The sequence below is a fragment of the Aphelocoma coerulescens genome, chromosome 5 (assembly GCF_041296385.1).
Source record: "Aphelocoma coerulescens isolate FSJ_1873_10779 chromosome 5, UR_Acoe_1.0, whole genome shotgun sequence".
NCBI classification, from domain to species: Eukaryota; Metazoa; Chordata; class Aves; order Passeriformes; family Corvidae; genus Aphelocoma; species Aphelocoma coerulescens.
The window spans coordinates 33,373,105-33,390,752 of record NC_091019.1 but is presented as its reverse complement, the minus strand read 5'-3'; the positions used below and the strand labels follow the sequence as shown (position 1 = coordinate 33,390,752).

Genomic DNA, 17,648 nt, shown 5'->3' with positions numbered 1-17,648 from the left:
TGAAATCCACTAGGCATGGAAAAAGATAATTCATTTAAAACATCAGCTTTGACCCAACAACAAATGTGTACAAAATACATAGATCTGGATTTCAGTGCCATGAATAATTTTCCTGTAAGACCAGTAGAAACTACTGGTAATTGCATTTTAACAGCTTACAAATAAAAGATGAATGGTTATTTTAGCTATGAATGAAGGCAACCATATTCTGTATCTTGCAGATTGCTCAGTGTTCTTTCGGATTAGGTAAACTTGAAGATTCATTTACTTAAGTATTACTTTAGTATTCATGTACTGAAATTCAATTATTAAGGTATTTCTCTCAAATTTATGTAACTACAGTTTTAAACTGAGATTCCTCAGTGTCAAAACCGCAGCTGTAAAAACACAGGTTACAGTGTTTTGAGAAGCTGCAGGTTTGTTACATAAATCAACAGTATTCAGCTCTGTTTCAGAAAAGAAAGATTGAAGTAATAATTCAACTTCCCTTTTATCACATAAGGGCTCTAAGTTTCCATACAAGCAGAAAACATTATGTATAAGTGTATCAGGGTCACAGGAAGTATATAAATAGCTTTGGAAACTATTCAAATCAGAATAACAGCTTTCTAAACATATTTCTTTCCCACCCTAGGCTATAGAAAAAACCCCAAAAACATATTTCCAATTGATTGCAAGTTTGGCAAGATGTTCTCATTGAAAAAACATTCCCTCCACTGCCCCTTTACTCTAGTTAAAACCTATTCATACCAAGTTCTGTGCTAGTCTGCGCTATATGCTGGTACTTTATAAAGTCATTTAACACAGTAACACAGAACTGTAAAGACCAGGGCTTGCCAATCACCGGCCAAAAGAATTTTGCCTCACTTTCACCTTTCTCCAAGACTTGCTGTCTCAATTATCCCAGATAAACATAACTTTTCTCCTGCTTGCCTTGCATGAATTCTTCCTAAATGAACTATCTTTTCCTTCTAGAGATCTTACCTCCATGGGAAGACTCTCGGATGTCCCAAATAAGAACCCGGCCATCATCTGATGAACTAGCAAAGATGTTGTCATTTACTGGGCTCACTGAAAGGCCATACACTGCATCTTCATGGGCAAACACATCCAAGGTCTCTGTGCTGCAAAACAGACACAACATTATTATTCTTCCTTCTTTTGCTATTGTTTTATAAAGCAAAATATTTACCACTTTATCTACCTAGTAATACTTAATGACAAATTTTCTGTAATTTCATAAGAAGACCCTTGTGATTAATTAGAGTAAAAAACAAACAAAATGCCCACATACAGTGACTTCATGCTATGAGGAAAAAAATCTCTCAAACTAAAACCCAAACATTAAAAACTTCAGATACTGCAAGATGCTATGGAACACATGTTGTATTAGATTAAGTTTGGGAAGATGTAATGGAAAAGAGGAAGAAGCCTTGTGACTTCTGGAATCAGTTTTTACTTCTTAATGTAAAAAGGAAAACAAGACAGAAGTTCATTCTTTAATACAGGCTTCTGTTTTGTCCAAAAGTTCAGTTGAATCTCACATAAGAGCAACTTTCCATATGGCTTTTTCAGTAAGCTTTCTTTGTTTTTCAGGATAGACCAGACCTATATTTTTCCATGTAGAAAGAACAGCAAAAAACCAACAAAATAAAAATAATCCCCCTAAAACTATACCTGGATTTCAGCCATTTCATTTTTTTTCTAAAAAAGAAAAAGCACATTCTCTATTCTTTTCCCAATGTTTTAGATCATCTAAAAAGCTGGAAATAGGGGTATAGAGAGGCCAAAAGCTGAAATACTAAATCAGAAGATCCTGGGACTGTTTTATTTCTTTTTAAAAGCCCCTTTATTTCTTTAGGGAATAAACTTTGTATACAAGCCCTATATGCCATGGAAGCTCCACCAAAGAGATCCCACATAAAATTTTGCTCACATGGCAATTGATGTTCATAATGGCAGATATACTAACTCTGTCTCAGGGACCATTAATAAAAAAGGTGGGGGGGAAAGCAGTAACAGAAAAAGCCATTTAAAGTTATGAAAAAGGAGTTGACAGACCTAGTGTTATCATTAAAAAGAGATTAACTTTCCACAGAAATCAATCAGAATTTGGTGTGTCAGACTACTAAGGTTTCTTTTAGAAGATCACACAAAATAGACTTAGAGGAAGGAATTCTGTATGGATTACAACTGGACTTAGCATACCTAAAAAGATAAAAACCTGATAACAAAAACACATTAAAAATATGCACATATCAAAAAGACTTGTTAAAACATCTCAACAAGACGCAGCAGGAAAAAATGTGTTACATACAAAAGATAAAATGACAAAGAGCTTGTAGAAGCTTAAAAAGTCAGAACACAATAAACACCAGCATCTAAAATTGACATTTCCATATTTAATTAAAACAAGAAAAACAGAATACTAAACAAAAAACTCTCCCAAACCAACCCCCTCCAAAAAAAACCCAAACAAAACACCCCTCCCAAAAAGGCCTAAAATGTTAAAACCAAAACAAAAACTCCCCAAACACTAAACAACACGGTATTCCTGAGAAAGCATCAGAACAGAAGACAAAGTTACTTTGGCCCAGCTTGCATGTAAGATTTATGCAAGAAGCAGACATAAGGTACGGTGGAAGGCAGATATACACTGAACAATTCAATGCAAAAGGCTTTGGACAAACACATCAAGAAATATGTCCAGATTATGTTATTCAGGAAACTCAAAGAAATGTAAGGTTTTATATTTCTCTGTTCTTACATATATCTCTTCCTGCTTTTTCTTTATTTTCTTGAGTTCACGTTAAATGAATGGTCAATGCTTAAATCTGCAGAAGTAATTAGCACAGACCAAAATTTTAAAGGTTTTTTTTTTACTTCAAAAGCAGTAAGCTCAATGGACCTGATGTCTAGAGAAGTCCAATTCAATATTTTACCACTGCTGTATTAATTACACTTTGACTAACAGCCAAATCTTGATGTAGCACCACAAAGCCTAAATTCCCAACTGTTTTGCAGTTTTGGTAGAAAGTAAGTATCAAAACCAATATGCTTCCTGTTAGTGTGGAGAATCAGGCAGCTGCATCCAAAGTTTTAAAAGGAAGTTAGGTAGGCCAAACACTAGCCATCTTAAACACAAGTCAGGTGAGTCTGTTGAAAAACAAGAAGTCTGTATGTGCCAACAGTTGTATATGTGCCAGAATAATCTACTCAGAATCTACTATGCTGCCTGCAGGAGAGCATATATATTTAAAAACCATTCTCTTTACTAAGGTCAAAATAATACAGAACCCAAGTGCTGAAAAGAAAATGGGGTTATGGGGAATACTTCATTCCAATTATTAATTTAGACAAATAAAAAGCAAATTTCAGTATTAAAGCACTGTTCTTCTCCTAAACCATTAATTTAAAACAGAAAATGCCTCCAGTGAGTTGACATCAAAGGAGTTCTTGAAGCAGTTGAAACACAAACTGGGTATTTACCTTTCAACATCATGGAGTATAACTTGTTCATCATTGCCTAAAAAGAGAAATATAAGCAATTAACACCATGCTCTAGCGGTTAAAAAGCATTATAGTGAAAAGAATCCCAAACCACCTTTTTAAAAAAAATTTGCAATTTCAAAACCAATATTGAAACCAAGAAGACCAGACCAGCTCAGCTGCTACTTGGTTACCCTCTGCTCAGTTATATGAAAGGTTCCATGTGATATTGCCAGTCATTACCAAATGTACCGGCAGTTTCATCTGCCATTGCTCAACAAATAATTCTATTTAAATATGCTACTAATCATTCTTTGTCCAGTTTGAGCTTGAGTTTTGGGACATTTGCAATAAAGACTATAACATGAAGCAGCAGAACACTTTTAACTCTCATGAAAATACATCTTTCTTCCAGCTCAAAGGACGCTCCACAAAAAGATCGTGGATGGTAAAAAGAGATGTCATAAATGAAATGCACACAGCTCCCAGATCAAATGCTGCCAGCTAACACTGTCAGCATTCAGGGTTTTGCAACCATTGAGAAGGCACGAATGAGACAGCCAATGTAATTTCTTCTATATTAACAAAAACCAAACTAAGTAACCAGACAATCATGTCACTTTTCTTTGATCACTCCATTGAATACAATGGAAACTAACCACATGTGTGCAAGCTAAGAGGGTCACAGACACTAAGGAATTCCAGTAGCTCATGCAGAGTTTTTCAAGCTACAACAACAGATTATTTTTTGAGTCCCTGTACTGAATATTTTATTATCTAAATTTGGCACCTCCTCTTTAGAAATATTTAAGGACACACACACTTTTATATGTAATTCAGAAAAACAAACAAACAAACACAAATCAGAAAGCCTGCAAAGTCATATTTTTATGCTCTGTATATCTTTGTAGTTGTGAGGTAGAGTTGTGAAGCTTTCCTAGTGCACACTAAAGACAGGTTCAGAAGGAGCAAGATTTCATGTTATGATTCTTAAATGCTCAGTTGACTCAGTTTTCATTTATCCCATACATATTTCAGTTGTATTCTGTTTCAACAGAGAAATATGAGAAAGTTTCCCTTTGACTAGTGAGGTATGAGAATTTCTACAACCACTTGCTCTTTGCCCAGGCTCCTAGTAAAATCGTGCCAGCCTTAGATTACTGCAGTAGCTCATCTTTTCCATTTCCACAAGTCATTTAAGTGTAAGTGTCCTCTGGTAATTAATTGTATTTGAAACTGCCCATTATACATTATTACACTGTTTATACTTAGTAAAACTACTCTAGTGCCTATGTAGTGAAAAATGCAGCCTAGTTTCTCCAATGACAAAATTTCCTCCAGCAGACAGTCCTGGCTCTTCAGTCTCCATCCAGTATGAACACAATCATTCCAGTTGCCTGGTTTCAGGCATCTAGTCATCATGGGATCAAATTCCCTTCCATCACAAGCTTCAGAATGGGAAAGAAAGAATGAAGGGAAAGTGGAATAACCACTGTTTTCCTCTGTTCTGTGTGTGGGAGGAGAAAGTAGTGACAAAAATCTAACCACAAACTGGTTGCTTCTGGTAAGGATTCATCCCTGCAGAAAACATCACTGCTGTTCAACCCAGGGGGGTTCCCACTTACAGTGTTCTTGCTTTAACACTGGAGAGTTCATTCTTCATTGAGACTAACTGGGTCATAATTGTGTACACAACTGTGTCATTTATAATCTCTCTTGTTTTGATAACTGCAGTTACAACCATCAGAAAGACAGGAAGGATCTGCTATTCCCTTCAGTTACTATACTTGTAAGGGTGAAATACCGCAGAGCACATACAGGGGAGCACAGTTAAGGTGGCCTAAAACCCATATCTGTCATATAGGCCCTAAAAGAACAAATTCATTTTCCTGTAGGTTTATTTCAGCTTTTCATATACCTAACATTAAGTGCAAAGAAAAAAAAGTCCATGCAGTTTACTAGGAAGGGACCTTGCATTTCAAATGCTGCTCTACACTCAGTGTGTGTGGACAGAGAAGGGTAAAAATGTTCTTCAGGGATGGGAACTTTTTGGGACAGTTTTTTCCTCCAGAGATTACATGCAAAACACTGTCCACTCAGTTCCTGCCTTCCATTTTTGTAACAGCTCCATGGGGTGCTTGCTCCTTCAAAGCAAAGAGCTCTGAAATTCCTTGGATGCAATCCAATTTGTACTGAAGTGGAAAATCCCTTCTCCTCTGTTATCAAGAGTTGCTTTAGGGAAAGGTCATCAGATCCTAAGTCATTAGTCGTTGGCAGTCATTTATTTACAGAATAAATTGAGCTCTGTGTGACCTGTGCTAGTTTCCATATTCTAATTTTTAATTTTGGTGTTTTTTTAAGTATTCCAACTTCTATGATTTAAATACCACTCCAAACTCAGGTGTGGGTGTGGGTGTCTGTGTGACAACCAGTAGTTCCTATGAACCACAATTCTTTCAGACTTTTTAAGAATCTCCCATAACATCATTGAGTGAATAAATATAGCTATCCCCATTTTACCAACAGAGATAAAACAGATGGTACATCTAGGCCATGCAGCAAAATGACTCTTTACAAGGGATCCAAGAGCCAGACTCACAGCCCTTGCAGATGAGCTCACTGAATCTTGATGGAACAGCTGAAAGAGTTCCTGACTCCTCCAATGGAAATAATTTCTGGCAGAGGCACAGTGTTTTTATGCAAACTGGAGGAGGAAAAAGATATGAGAACGGCCAGTTTCTCTATGCGTCAGCTGTCACAGCTCCTCTAACCTGGCATCTTAGCAAAAAATCTACCATAATCAATTATATAAATCTTTAAATGCAGGTGTTAACTTCAGTAGCAAGGTACAATGAAACCACTCTTCTGCCTTTCCTGTGAAAACAGCAGCCTCTGACAGCAAAGCCCAATGGACAGAGGGCTGAGTTGGACATGAGAAAATACCATTCCATCTGGTCCAGCAAGACTTGGCACACTTCATTTCTTGAATATTCATGTAAGGTTCCATTTGTCTGAATTCAAACTGAAGTAAAAGAGACTCTGGCCCAAAATTCCACTGGAATCACTTGTGCAGATATATTCATTTGAAGGCAGTGTGTACTGCTGTCTTTCTCATAAAACAAACAGCAGTCCCCAGAATAAGAAGATAGGCATCACTGTTTGACAGTCTAGGGGTTTATTCCACCTGAGAAGTATATCTAAATAATTTCATCCTTGAAATCTCACACCATCTTAAGCTTTGTCATGTCTTTTTTTTTAAAAGCAATATTATAATTTTAACACAACACTGAAGGACGGGAAGCTTCCACCATACACATGAACTCAGAATCAATCTCTAGCACTGATTGGCAGTTCACAAGTCTTGGTTCAAAAAGGCAATGAAGGACTTTGACCAAGTAGTCTCATAGTACCCTAAAGTAAGTCTAGCTGTATGTTAATGGACATATTGATGAAAGATACAAATTCTCATCCATTTTATGACCATGTCAGATAGTAGAAATGAAGTACAGCAGAAAATGACACTTGATGGCATTGACATTCTTGTGCCTTTTTCTTCTCAATTCAATTTTCCTCCCTATCTCAACACCTTAAAAATCAAGTGGTGAAATGGACCTAAATTACAGAAATTATTACCCCAGAACAAGTATATGTCCATTTTCCTCACCTTAGTTTTAAGACCGAATTAAACTTTCTATTACAAAGTAGATTTATATTAAAAAGAGATGAGAGCAAAAGGGGTTATCAGAGCCCAATGTGCCAACAAGTTCTAAAAGGCAGAGGCTTACCTAGTAAGAACTGAAACGGGGTCTAAGAAAACATGATCCACCAATAGATGGCAATAGTCCTTCATGAGCCATCTAAGGGTGCATTGAAATCAGACAGTAGCAGCAAAGATTTTCAAGCATAAGGCTTGAGTGCCAGAGAGAATGCAGGGTCTGGTACAGCTAAGAGGGAATACCAAAGACAATGTTTTCCACAGTCTTTAGCACAAGTAGGATTCTCATGATAGCTTGAGACACAATGTGCTTACACTGGGGTTTGGAAAAAGGAATGACAAAATTTTAAATGTTGTGCTAGTTAAAGGATTCCCCATTCCCAAATAAATTCCAACTGCTGATTAAGAACACCTTCCAGATCTCATGTGGGGCAGGATCTCACTCATGGCTTCTACTCCAAGGCATTCACAATACATATTCAGGTGAAATCAGGGTGCTCTTCCTTCCTTACCTCCAGAGAACACTTTTGTATTGCCACTGTTGAAAGCTAGGCAGAAGATGTTAGAGTGATGCTCCCCTTTCAGCTGAACTGGTTTGACTCTTGAGTGGATGGCTTCTTCCATATGCCAAAGTAAGACCCGGCGGTCATCCCCTCCTAGAAGAAATAAAGGAAATGTGCATTACTGCCAGAGCCATGTGTAAATTGATTACAGACAAATTATTTAATCCTGCAGCTATTCATAAAAAGCTTTGCTAAAACCTTAATTAGCATAAAAAATGTACGCCTTTTTGGATATATAGACACACATTTACATTAGGATGTCATGCAGTCAGGTATTCAACTAAAACTAATGAAAACAGAGCAATCAGCAGGAAAAGTTTGAATTAAACAGCTGCCATTCTGCCAACACATAGTGACAACCTATAGCAACCTGGAGACTCAGAAATTTACTTCTATGTAAACCCCGTGGCAAGCTGTAGATGAATTACATGCCAAATTCACACACGCATGTTGGCAAAATGCTTCTACACCAGCTCCTTGTTGCCAGCATTGCTTATATTATTCATAAAATACGAACTTTTCCCCGCTTTCACTGACAACTATATTTCCTCCAGCAGTCTTTCCAAAGCTTTCATAGCACAGGTTGGCTCAGGACTGACAGGTGACCATAAAAAGATTTTACTGAAGCATTCAGAAGTCTTCAGGATGCACAGTTATGTCAAGCTTCTAGATCTGTAAAGGTTAAGACAGACATTTCTGAGGTGAAGTCCTGACAAAGGGAGTACCTGGAGAAAGGAAGTTCAACTCGCTTGCTTTACATCTTGCTGCACTCCTAATTGCTTGCCTACATGCAGCTCTCAGTTCAGAACTCTATACATAAATATATTTAAGTGCCTCCTCTTTCTGGCAAACAGTTATATATATAATAAATATTAGACTTTTCATGCTTCAATTGCATTAAGTTATTATTTATTAGGAAAAAAAATAAATCAAGATACTATTGTATTGGTCAGCATTCAACAGCAATTTTGAATGCCTGTAAAATCTGAATAAGGTTTCTTCAAGTCAGATTCAAAATATTTTTGGTATCTGTCTTTAATAACAAATGGAAGAGAATGGCATCACAAGTGAAATGTGACACTAGAAACATGCTGATTACAGTTAGAACATTTTACTGATTCTTTGCACAACCAAAAGCCTAAACTCAGAGCCTTTTGAGCTGCTATCCAGAGGACAAAGGCATCAAAAAGAGAAAAAAAGAAACCAAAATTACTTGGGCTGCTGCTTACTTACAGAAAAGGTAAATGCATAAATAGATTTCATTACTACTGTTAATCAGATTTCTTAAAACTTTTCACATCCTATGTTGCTATTAAGGAGTTTTCCCATGGAACTGAGTTATGTCAAACATCCTACAAGTAAATAGTCTCTCAGCCTTTGAGTCTCCTACCAGATTTTATGACACTTTGAAAGACAGTACAGCAGCATGTTATGATTACCCATGCTCCATGAAATTGTGTATTCCTCCTCCTGATTTTGTACTTTGCACATCAAACGAGATTACATGATACAAAGATTTGTGATGCATTTGATAACTACTGAGAATGAGTCAAATCTGATGGATCCAAAATCTCACAGTAATTTATGGTCAACTAAACTGATGGGAACTTATACTCCTTTCTGTCTAGAAATAGGAGAGAAAGTTGCATTTGCACTCTAGTGATTGCAGATGAGCTTGTAATAAGGAGACATAGAAATACATGAGTCTCAAAACATATGACCACATTATTCAAGTTAATCTTAGGATGTAATTGTCACACTAAATGTGACTACTTCCCAAAGCTGCCAACAACCATGTCATAATGTTATCACCACCTGAAAAACAATTTAAGCAACATTTAACACAGGTGAACACCAACATTGCTTCTATCATACTTCATTTATTGCCCTCCGTAAAAGACATTTCAGGGCAAAATATAGTAACATATTGTTTTTATTTGTTACCAGAGCAAACCAATTTTCAAAACCACTGCAGTAAGTCTAAACATCCTCCTACCAGCACAGCTGTCTAGGTGTCTCACTCTAACAGTAAACTCATAATCATTTCCACCAACCACTGTCCAGATGCAAGTAAAATAATTAAGACATCCACAGAAAACAAACATTACTGTGGTTCCCAGCACACATACAGTATGGTAGGAGTAGGATAAATTGCAACCTGTGCAGAAAAGTGTTAGTGTGAAAAGTTGCCACTACCTTCTCTTTTATCAATTCCTATACCTTGGTGCCTGTTTGCCTCCACCTTGGAAACCACTTTTCCTGTTGGATGCAAATGTCTCCCTCTTCCCAGACACCTAGATCTCCATGAAACTTTGATGGTGGCACATTCCACATCCTACAGGCTTTTAAATGCCCCCCACATTTATGCAATGCTGTCCCTTCTCCATCTATCTATTCTCATGTACATCTTTTTCTTTGAGAACTTCTACACCTGTTCATTCTTCGGTTTTATTTCTCTCATACCCCACTGAGACATAAAAGTTCAACAAAATAATAACATTAACTGTGTTGGAAGTATGTTCCCTTCTAATTCCAATTCAGCTATTCTAGAAATACTTCTGACTTAAGGCCAGTTTCACCAGAAAGAAAAAGTTACCCAATGTTGGACCACAGCGGATTTGTGGCAAACAAGACACTTCAGCAGTCCCTACATCCTCACACAAGAGAGCAAGAAGTGTTAAGTCACAGGCAAATAATACGCAAGAAAAGGTAAGTCTTAAGTGCCTGAAACCAGGAAAAGTGCAAACCCACAATCTCCATTACCCAAACCTGACTCTTTCCATAAGAGGAAAGAAAGGAGGGAGGTACACATGTATGGACAGGTATACAAGGAGAAAGCAAAGAAAATGTGAATATATAGTTTTTATGCTTTGTAGAAAGGAACTATGATTCCTCAGACACAAACTGCATACACATTCTCAAGCCTGAGAATTACAGGAAACTTCAGGTCCATAGCATTTGTTACGTGCAGTACATCACCAAATGAAGATTAATTAAAATGCTTTCATATGGTGAATTTATTGTGCATGTACATCAATTCTACAGCAACTGAGGCAGAAGCCACATTCTTAACATAATATAGAGCATATACCAACATCAACAAGTTTACTACATCTCTGCAAAACCTGGATATACGGCTTCATATGAAAATACCTTAGTCAACAAGGCTCCACATGTGGATTTTCTGGAAATTGAAGATCCACAGAGAATTTGTAATTTTTCAGTCCATGGTGTCAAAACCAATAAGTTTGGCATCTACAATGAGGAAATAGCTTTATTTTCATCTTATTTTGCAGATTATATTTAGGACTGTATGACTGACAATTTGAAAAGTAAAAGTTTGTGCGACCCAGCTAAGAACTACACAATGCCATTCTACAGTTACCTTTCAGAAAGGAACCACATTTTAAAAGATCTAATTAGTCAAGTACTTCAGTGCTCATTACATGAGTAGGGTCAAACCTGCTTCTACAATCAAAACCAAAGAGACAGGAAGAGAAGTCTCTTCCTTCCAAACCCAAAATAATTTGAAGGGGGCCAGAACATACCCATGTGAAAAGCAAATCTATTCCAAACCGTATCTGCATAGCTCACGAAACACACTTGAGCTCCTGTGTACTAACAGAAGCACTTCAAAATCATACAATTCAGGATTGAAAAACTGCAGTTTTAAAGTGCATTAACCTTGCTGATTGTGGACAAAGCTCAAGACCACTACTCCCCTTTATCTCCCATATACCAGGTCCATTTGCTAAAGAACCTACATGGCAAGTGGGCAATACTTCTAAATCATAACATTAAAGATTAGTATTATTGCTCGTGTCTACTCCAGAAATTGCATGAATCACAGAAAGCAGGATTGGATGGTATTTCAAGAAGTTGATCATTTAGTTGGCCCTGGCCAAAGACAAAAGACCAGACTCTGTCAGAATTATTCCCAGAAGATAAGTCTCTAGTTTGCTCTTAAAAAAAAACACTGCTGAGGTAGATTTCATACCCTCCTTAGGCAGCCTATTTCAGTTCTTCATTATCCTTGCCGTTAGGCAGATTACCCCATTATATCAAGCCTGAGGGTGCATCTTGGCATTACATATAATCCCACTACCCTTGCCCTGTGCTCCTGCTATTTTCCCTTCCGTTGGATTCAGGCAGGGCCTGAATTCAGGCAGTGGCCATTCAGGCAGGGGGTAAGTTAAAGAAGTTGACCTGACACAAAAATCAACTGACAGACAAACAGCCTCTCCCTACCTATTCCATCCCCCTGATCAGATTCTTCCATCATACCAGTTTCAGACTTTAAATTATGAAAATGCCACAGTGCAAACAATGAAGAGAAATAAGTGAATGAGTTACAGGATAAAGGGAAAGTGCAAGATCAAACAGCATCCTAAAATCTTTCTTCCTATAATTTGAGACCATTTCTTTGTCCTATTCCCAGTAGACAAAAAAGAGTTTACAACTTCATGTAATAATAATTAAAAACACCTTTATGCAGCTCAAGACTTGCATTTCTACTCAGCTGTTCTTTCTGTAGACTAAATCGACCCCTTTCTTTCACTGTTTCATTCTTCTAGCCCTCTGATCATTCTTCATGCCCCCTCTTCTGAATTTTCTCAGTTTGGGCACATCTTTCTCAAAACACAGTGCCCAAAATTGAGCACAGCACTCCATTTGAGGCCCCAACAGAACCACAGGAGGTTTACTTCACATACTTTGTCATGTCTGACAATATTTGTGTTGTGATATTTATGCATTTGGATCCTTTTCTACATGACTATGGTCTAGTCTCTACGGTGTATTTGTAGAGATGACCATTTTTATTCACATGCTGTAGGTTGTACTTGTCCCTATCAAAACACATGACATTTTTTCCCATGTAATATATCTTAATTAACTTGAACTCAACTCCTACCCCCTGAAATTACTGCTGCCTTATCCTATCTTTCCTGAGAAATTTTATAATTTCTCAGACATTAATTAAAACATGATGTAGTAACTGAACCTAATATCCCTCCTCACACAGAATTCTGCTTGATACGAAGACACTAAGATCAAAGTGTCCCTCCTTAAAACATACTTGATACACAATCCCCTTATTCAGAGGTAATACTCCACAACCTTTGCTAAAGTCACTTCATTCCCCTGTTTTAGGCTCATGTTCCTTCAGATTTACGTAACAACTAAATGACAGATAAATTTCCAACAGTTTCTTGTATCCTCACAGATTCAGGATCACAGACCAGTTATTAATTTTTGCATTATCTGGTAGGAGGGAAAAAAAAAAGCCAAGAGAAAAAGAACACTGGCATGGATTAAGTAAGCCTCTGATTACAGTACTTCCCAGAAGTTATCTTGAAAGTGCAGTTTAAAGTACGCAAAAAAAAAGTGGGAAGATCTGATAAAGATACTCATGTTTGTAAAAGATAGCAGGCATGAAAAAGGACAGTCAGATAAACAAACAGGAAAACATATCCACCAAACCTAAGGATGGGAGAAAGACTATTACACAGACCAAGTAAAGCTGATTTTTAAGAAGTCAAATTGCAGGAGATGCTTGGCAAATGTGAAGGAAGAAGTTAGTTGCATACCATTGCATGGTGATTTTAATTTCCATGCATGAACAGTCACGTGTTCCTCAAACTGTTAAAAGAAAAAAATACTGTCTAGTACATAAAGTGTTGCAAAGACACATTTTGCCCAATAAAATCTTTCAACTCTATCCAGAAGCAAGTTTTAACTAATTTCAACCCACTTACACATTCTTTTATATCTTAAGCTTTCCTCTTCCCTTGTGTCATTCGACAGGTAGTTTTTTTCTACTTGTCACACTGCACCTTCTCCTCAGTGTCCACCTCCTCCTTCCAATTATTTAAATTTTTTAAAATTCTTGTTCTTATGTCAGTCCCTTCTTCTAGCACTCCTGTCCCAAAACATTAATCTCTCTCCTTCTGCCCCTCTATAAAGTGACACTTGAGTTTCACACAGGTGCAGACTGGCCCCCAACTCAATTTGTGGACCTCAATTTTTTTACTTTGAAATATGGTTAAGAACAAAAATAGACTATTAAACATGTATTTTCCAAAACAAGATTTCAAGAAGTTAAGATACCAAAAAGTTTCAAACATACTTTCAGAGGGCCTGCTGAGGCTTGTCTACACCAAAGTTCTCTCCAAAATCGTAACAGGAAAATTATCTTTAACTGCAATATAAGCCCTGTTTAAGCAGTTTGAATTGTTTACTGAAACAGTAATCATTAGCGTCACAGACTTGCTTCTGTGAGACACGTTTAAAAAAAAAAAGCAGGACACATACCTAAGGAAATCATTCCAGCAAAGTGAGGAGAACAGCACTAACTTGGATGCAGGCTACTATTTCAATGGCATTGGTATAGCTGCTACGAATGCACTGTATCAGCTGTACTTAAAACAGCTCTAACAAGGTCTAAGTTGTTAACAAGTCACTCAGCCAAAGCAGCTTCTCTAGGTTAAGAATACACATATTAAGACTGAACAACTGAAAAGACTGCTTACACTCTCCCTTTTCATGCGCTCCAATATGTTAACTCTCTTAGCTGCTACAAGTGCAGTTGGAAGCATCCAACATCTCATCCTTACTTCTGTATGCTGACCATTTTGAGGGAAGAGAGACTCTCATGCCACCAATTCTAAGGCTTTACCTGCATTTGGAAGTCTTTTGAAGCAACTCTTCTACAAAACTTCAGAGTACAGACAGTTTACACCCTTCCTTTACCTTTCCTCATTGCTTTTCTTCCTGCTGTTGCTACTCCCCAGAGCTTCAAGATCAAGTATGGACTTAAAAAGGAGTGCTTTGAGTGTAATTTTAATAAAGTTTAGTCTTATAATAGTGTGAAAATTAACAGAGTATCCATAAATCTTTGGACTTTTAATTTCTTGTTCTTGACTGAAGCACAAAGCACCTGCCTGCTGTTGCTATGGCAGATAAAGCATTCTAGATATTATGCTCATGGATAACACTAAAGTTTTTAAAAAGAATGTTACCATAATTAGAGCTCTTCATTTTCTCAGGGCAACAGTAGAAGGTCAGACTTAAGGCAACCTGTTCTTGGTTATCCCAAATTTGTGTACTGCTAGCACATGTACTTTTTTTTTTTTTTTTTTAGGAGGGTAGAACTCTAGTAGCATTTATATACTACATATGGAGGAAAACCTTATCCTCTTTGAACATTCTGACACTTTATGAAAAGTTAGGAAATTGAAAGCCGACTGTGCTTGAAAGCCTTCCTTTTACATACCCTTTTTTAGATATCCACTGTGATATCTATTTAGATGTGAATTCTGCTTTCATTCTCTGCACCTGCCTTGATTCAGGCAGTTTGGACAAAATTAATTCTTAAACATGCTTTCCAGCCCTGGACTGTTTATGCCTCTGCCTAAAGAATGGATGTCAACATAGGTAAGTACATTGATGTTGAGCAAGAAGAAAAGAAAGTACTGATGGTGTTCCCATCACTTATTACGGAAAATAAAAAAGAAACAACAAATACACTTGAGCTCTCTGTAGCACTTTAGAAGTAAAAATACATTGCTCTGCTTTCTACTGGAGAAGGACCAGTAGAAAACAGCATGACAAACGGCACAAATGGGAACTTTAGAGTAGGTGAATCAGCATTCCCTTCCCATATACACTCATGTTTATATACATATATATGTATGTATGTATACACACATATATTCACAAGATAAGTGGATGCATATCTCAGAAGTTGCATGTGCATAAAGATAAAAGAATCCCTAACAGTAACACTAAGATCCTTCATGGACGCTTACTACAGAAATCACTGGACATAGAAGTTTCTTCGGGTAAGAATGTTAAATTTAGGAAGGTTTCAGTGTATCAGCTTCCACTCTAAGTTTATACAGGGTTTCTAGTCTGCCCTTGCTTAAAAGTAACCAGTCATAAAAACTTTTTATTGAATAGCCTTTGAAGTTAGTACTGATATCATTGTATGATACAGTTCACCTCTTCCCAGACACCACGGCAAGGCAGTAAAGTGTCCTCTCAGCCATGTCCCCATCACATTCCTCAGTAGCCTCGGTCGCTATTTACAAGGCGGACAGGCAAAACCGACGCCCTCGGTTAGTAACCAGGCCAGCACCCTCCTGGCAAGCGGAGACCACTCTCCACAAAGCTGCCACAGCCTTGTGCCAAGGACCTCTGCGATTCCCCCGAGGGCAGCTGCCCCACACGACGAGGAACGGGCCTTTCTGGCTGCTGCACGGCCCCTGGGGAGGGACCACTCGGCAGCCTCAGCCATGGGAGAGCGACGGAATGGGGGCGGCTCCCTCCAGCCCGCTTTCCCCGGGGGCGAGGGGTGGCCGGGATACTACGCCCCCCGACCGCGGCCTGCAATGGACACCGAGCTCGGCGGCCCGGCCCTGCCCGGGGCGGCGCGACACGAGCGGTCCCTCCGGAGCCGGCAGCCCCCTCCCCGCCGCTCGAAGGTCTCTGCCCCCTCGCAGAGGAGCGCGGGGTCCCAGGGCTCGGCGGGAGAAGAGCGCCATGACCCCTCAGTGCCCGAGCTCCTGGGGCGCCGCGGGCGGAATCGGCCCGCGATTCCCCGGCCTGTCGCTAAGAGCCGCCCGAGGAGACCGCGGCCTGCAGCGCCCGGCCAGGCCCCGGCCTCAAGTTGCCTCCTTCCCCTGCCGCCCCTCGGAGCCCGGAGGCGGGGAAGCAGGAAGAAGCACCTGCGCCAAGCGCTACTGGAGTGGGGGGAGGCGGGCAGCCGGCCTCCGAGCCCCGCAGCCCCTCCCTGGCTGGGGGTTCAGAGCCTTTCCCCGTCCTCGGTGTCGCAGCTGATGTCAAGCTCTCGCTTCCCTCCTACCTGACAGCATCCCCCACCCTATGGCTCCCTCAGCCCCGGGCAGGCAACAGAGGGGACCTGAAGCCAAAAACCATCACCACAAATATATGCCCCTCTTCCACAAACGCGCCCTGCAAGGAGAGGGAGGAGGAACAAAACAAAACCCGACTCCCCTCCCCCAAAAGAAGATGGGGTGGGGGTGGCCTCAAAGTGACCAGTCCCTCGATTAAACCGATCCGGTTCCCGCCCGATGCCGAGCGGCACTGCAGCCCCCCCGGCCAAACTCGGGCCCGCCACCCGCCCCCGGCAGCGATCGCTGACCCCCGGCCCGGGGCACGGCGCTGACAAATGTCACCCGGTGCCCACAATGCGCGCCGCGGAGCGGCTTCTTCTCCGTCGTCGTCCCCCCAAAATAAGAAAATCCCCTTTTACGAGGAAAGACACGCGAGCCACCAAATAAAAGGGCACCCCTAGCTTCTACCCCCAGCGCCCGGGAAACACTCTCGTAAAAACTTTGTCCAGGGCTCCCCCCCCGATAATAGTAGAATTCAAAACCTGTCAACCATTTTAGATCCCTACTTGAGAAAACATCATTCCCGGGCACCGGTGGATTTGGGAAACGGCTTTGAGCAGCGCTGCCGCGGCTCCCCTCCCCCGGGCCGCAGGGGAGGCGGCCGGGGAGGAAGATGCTTCCTGGGGAGGGGGTGGCGGGAGGGGGCGAGGGACGGGAGCGTTCGCTTTACCTGAGACCAGCCACTGGCCTCCATTGTTGGAGAATTCAATGGCATTGACACAGCCGAAGTGGCCCAGGAGGTCCTTCTTGTAGAGGTTCCTGCAGCCCCGCAGGCGTCTTCGCTGGAAGTCTTGCGTGAGCAGGGGGTCCCCCTCCAAGCCCCGCTGGGACAGGAACCCCACCACCGACCTCATGCTGCCCCCCCGGCTGCCTCTCCTCCTCATGCTGCCGCCTGCGCCGCTCCCCGCCGCTCCTTCCCCCGCCGCCCCTTCCCCCGCCGCCGCCTCCCCTCCCCCGCTTCCCCCC

At 40.3% G+C, this 17,648-nt stretch overlaps 1 protein-coding gene across 7 annotated transcripts in view; it reads right to left on the bottom strand.

Annotated features, from left to right (window-relative positions):
• DCAF5 (DDB1 and CUL4 associated factor 5) overlaps positions 1–17,583 on the bottom strand; it is a 71,200-nt gene extending 53,617 nt beyond the window's left edge. The window contains exons 1-5 of one of the 7 annotated variants that reach the window (XM_069017617.1): positions 17,353–17,374; positions 8,285–8,439; positions 7,717–7,860; positions 3,490–3,526; positions 985–1,124 (exon numbers count right to left, since the gene is read on the bottom strand). In XM_069017617.1, coding sequence (XP_068873718.1) covers positions 985–1,124; positions 3,490–3,526; positions 7,717–7,828 — 289 coding nt within the window. In that variant the 5' untranslated portion in view covers positions 7,829–7,860; positions 8,285–8,439; positions 17,353–17,374. Of the gene's footprint in view, positions 1–984; positions 1,125–3,489; positions 3,527–7,716; positions 7,861–8,284; positions 8,440–10,920; positions 10,997–14,079; positions 14,108–14,786; positions 14,821–17,188; positions 17,256–17,352 lie in introns of those variants that run through there. The other 6 variants (XM_069017616.1, XM_069017613.1, XM_069017619.1 and 3 more) reach the window with 6 other exon arrangements.
• Positions 17,584–17,648: the final 65 nt, after the last annotated feature.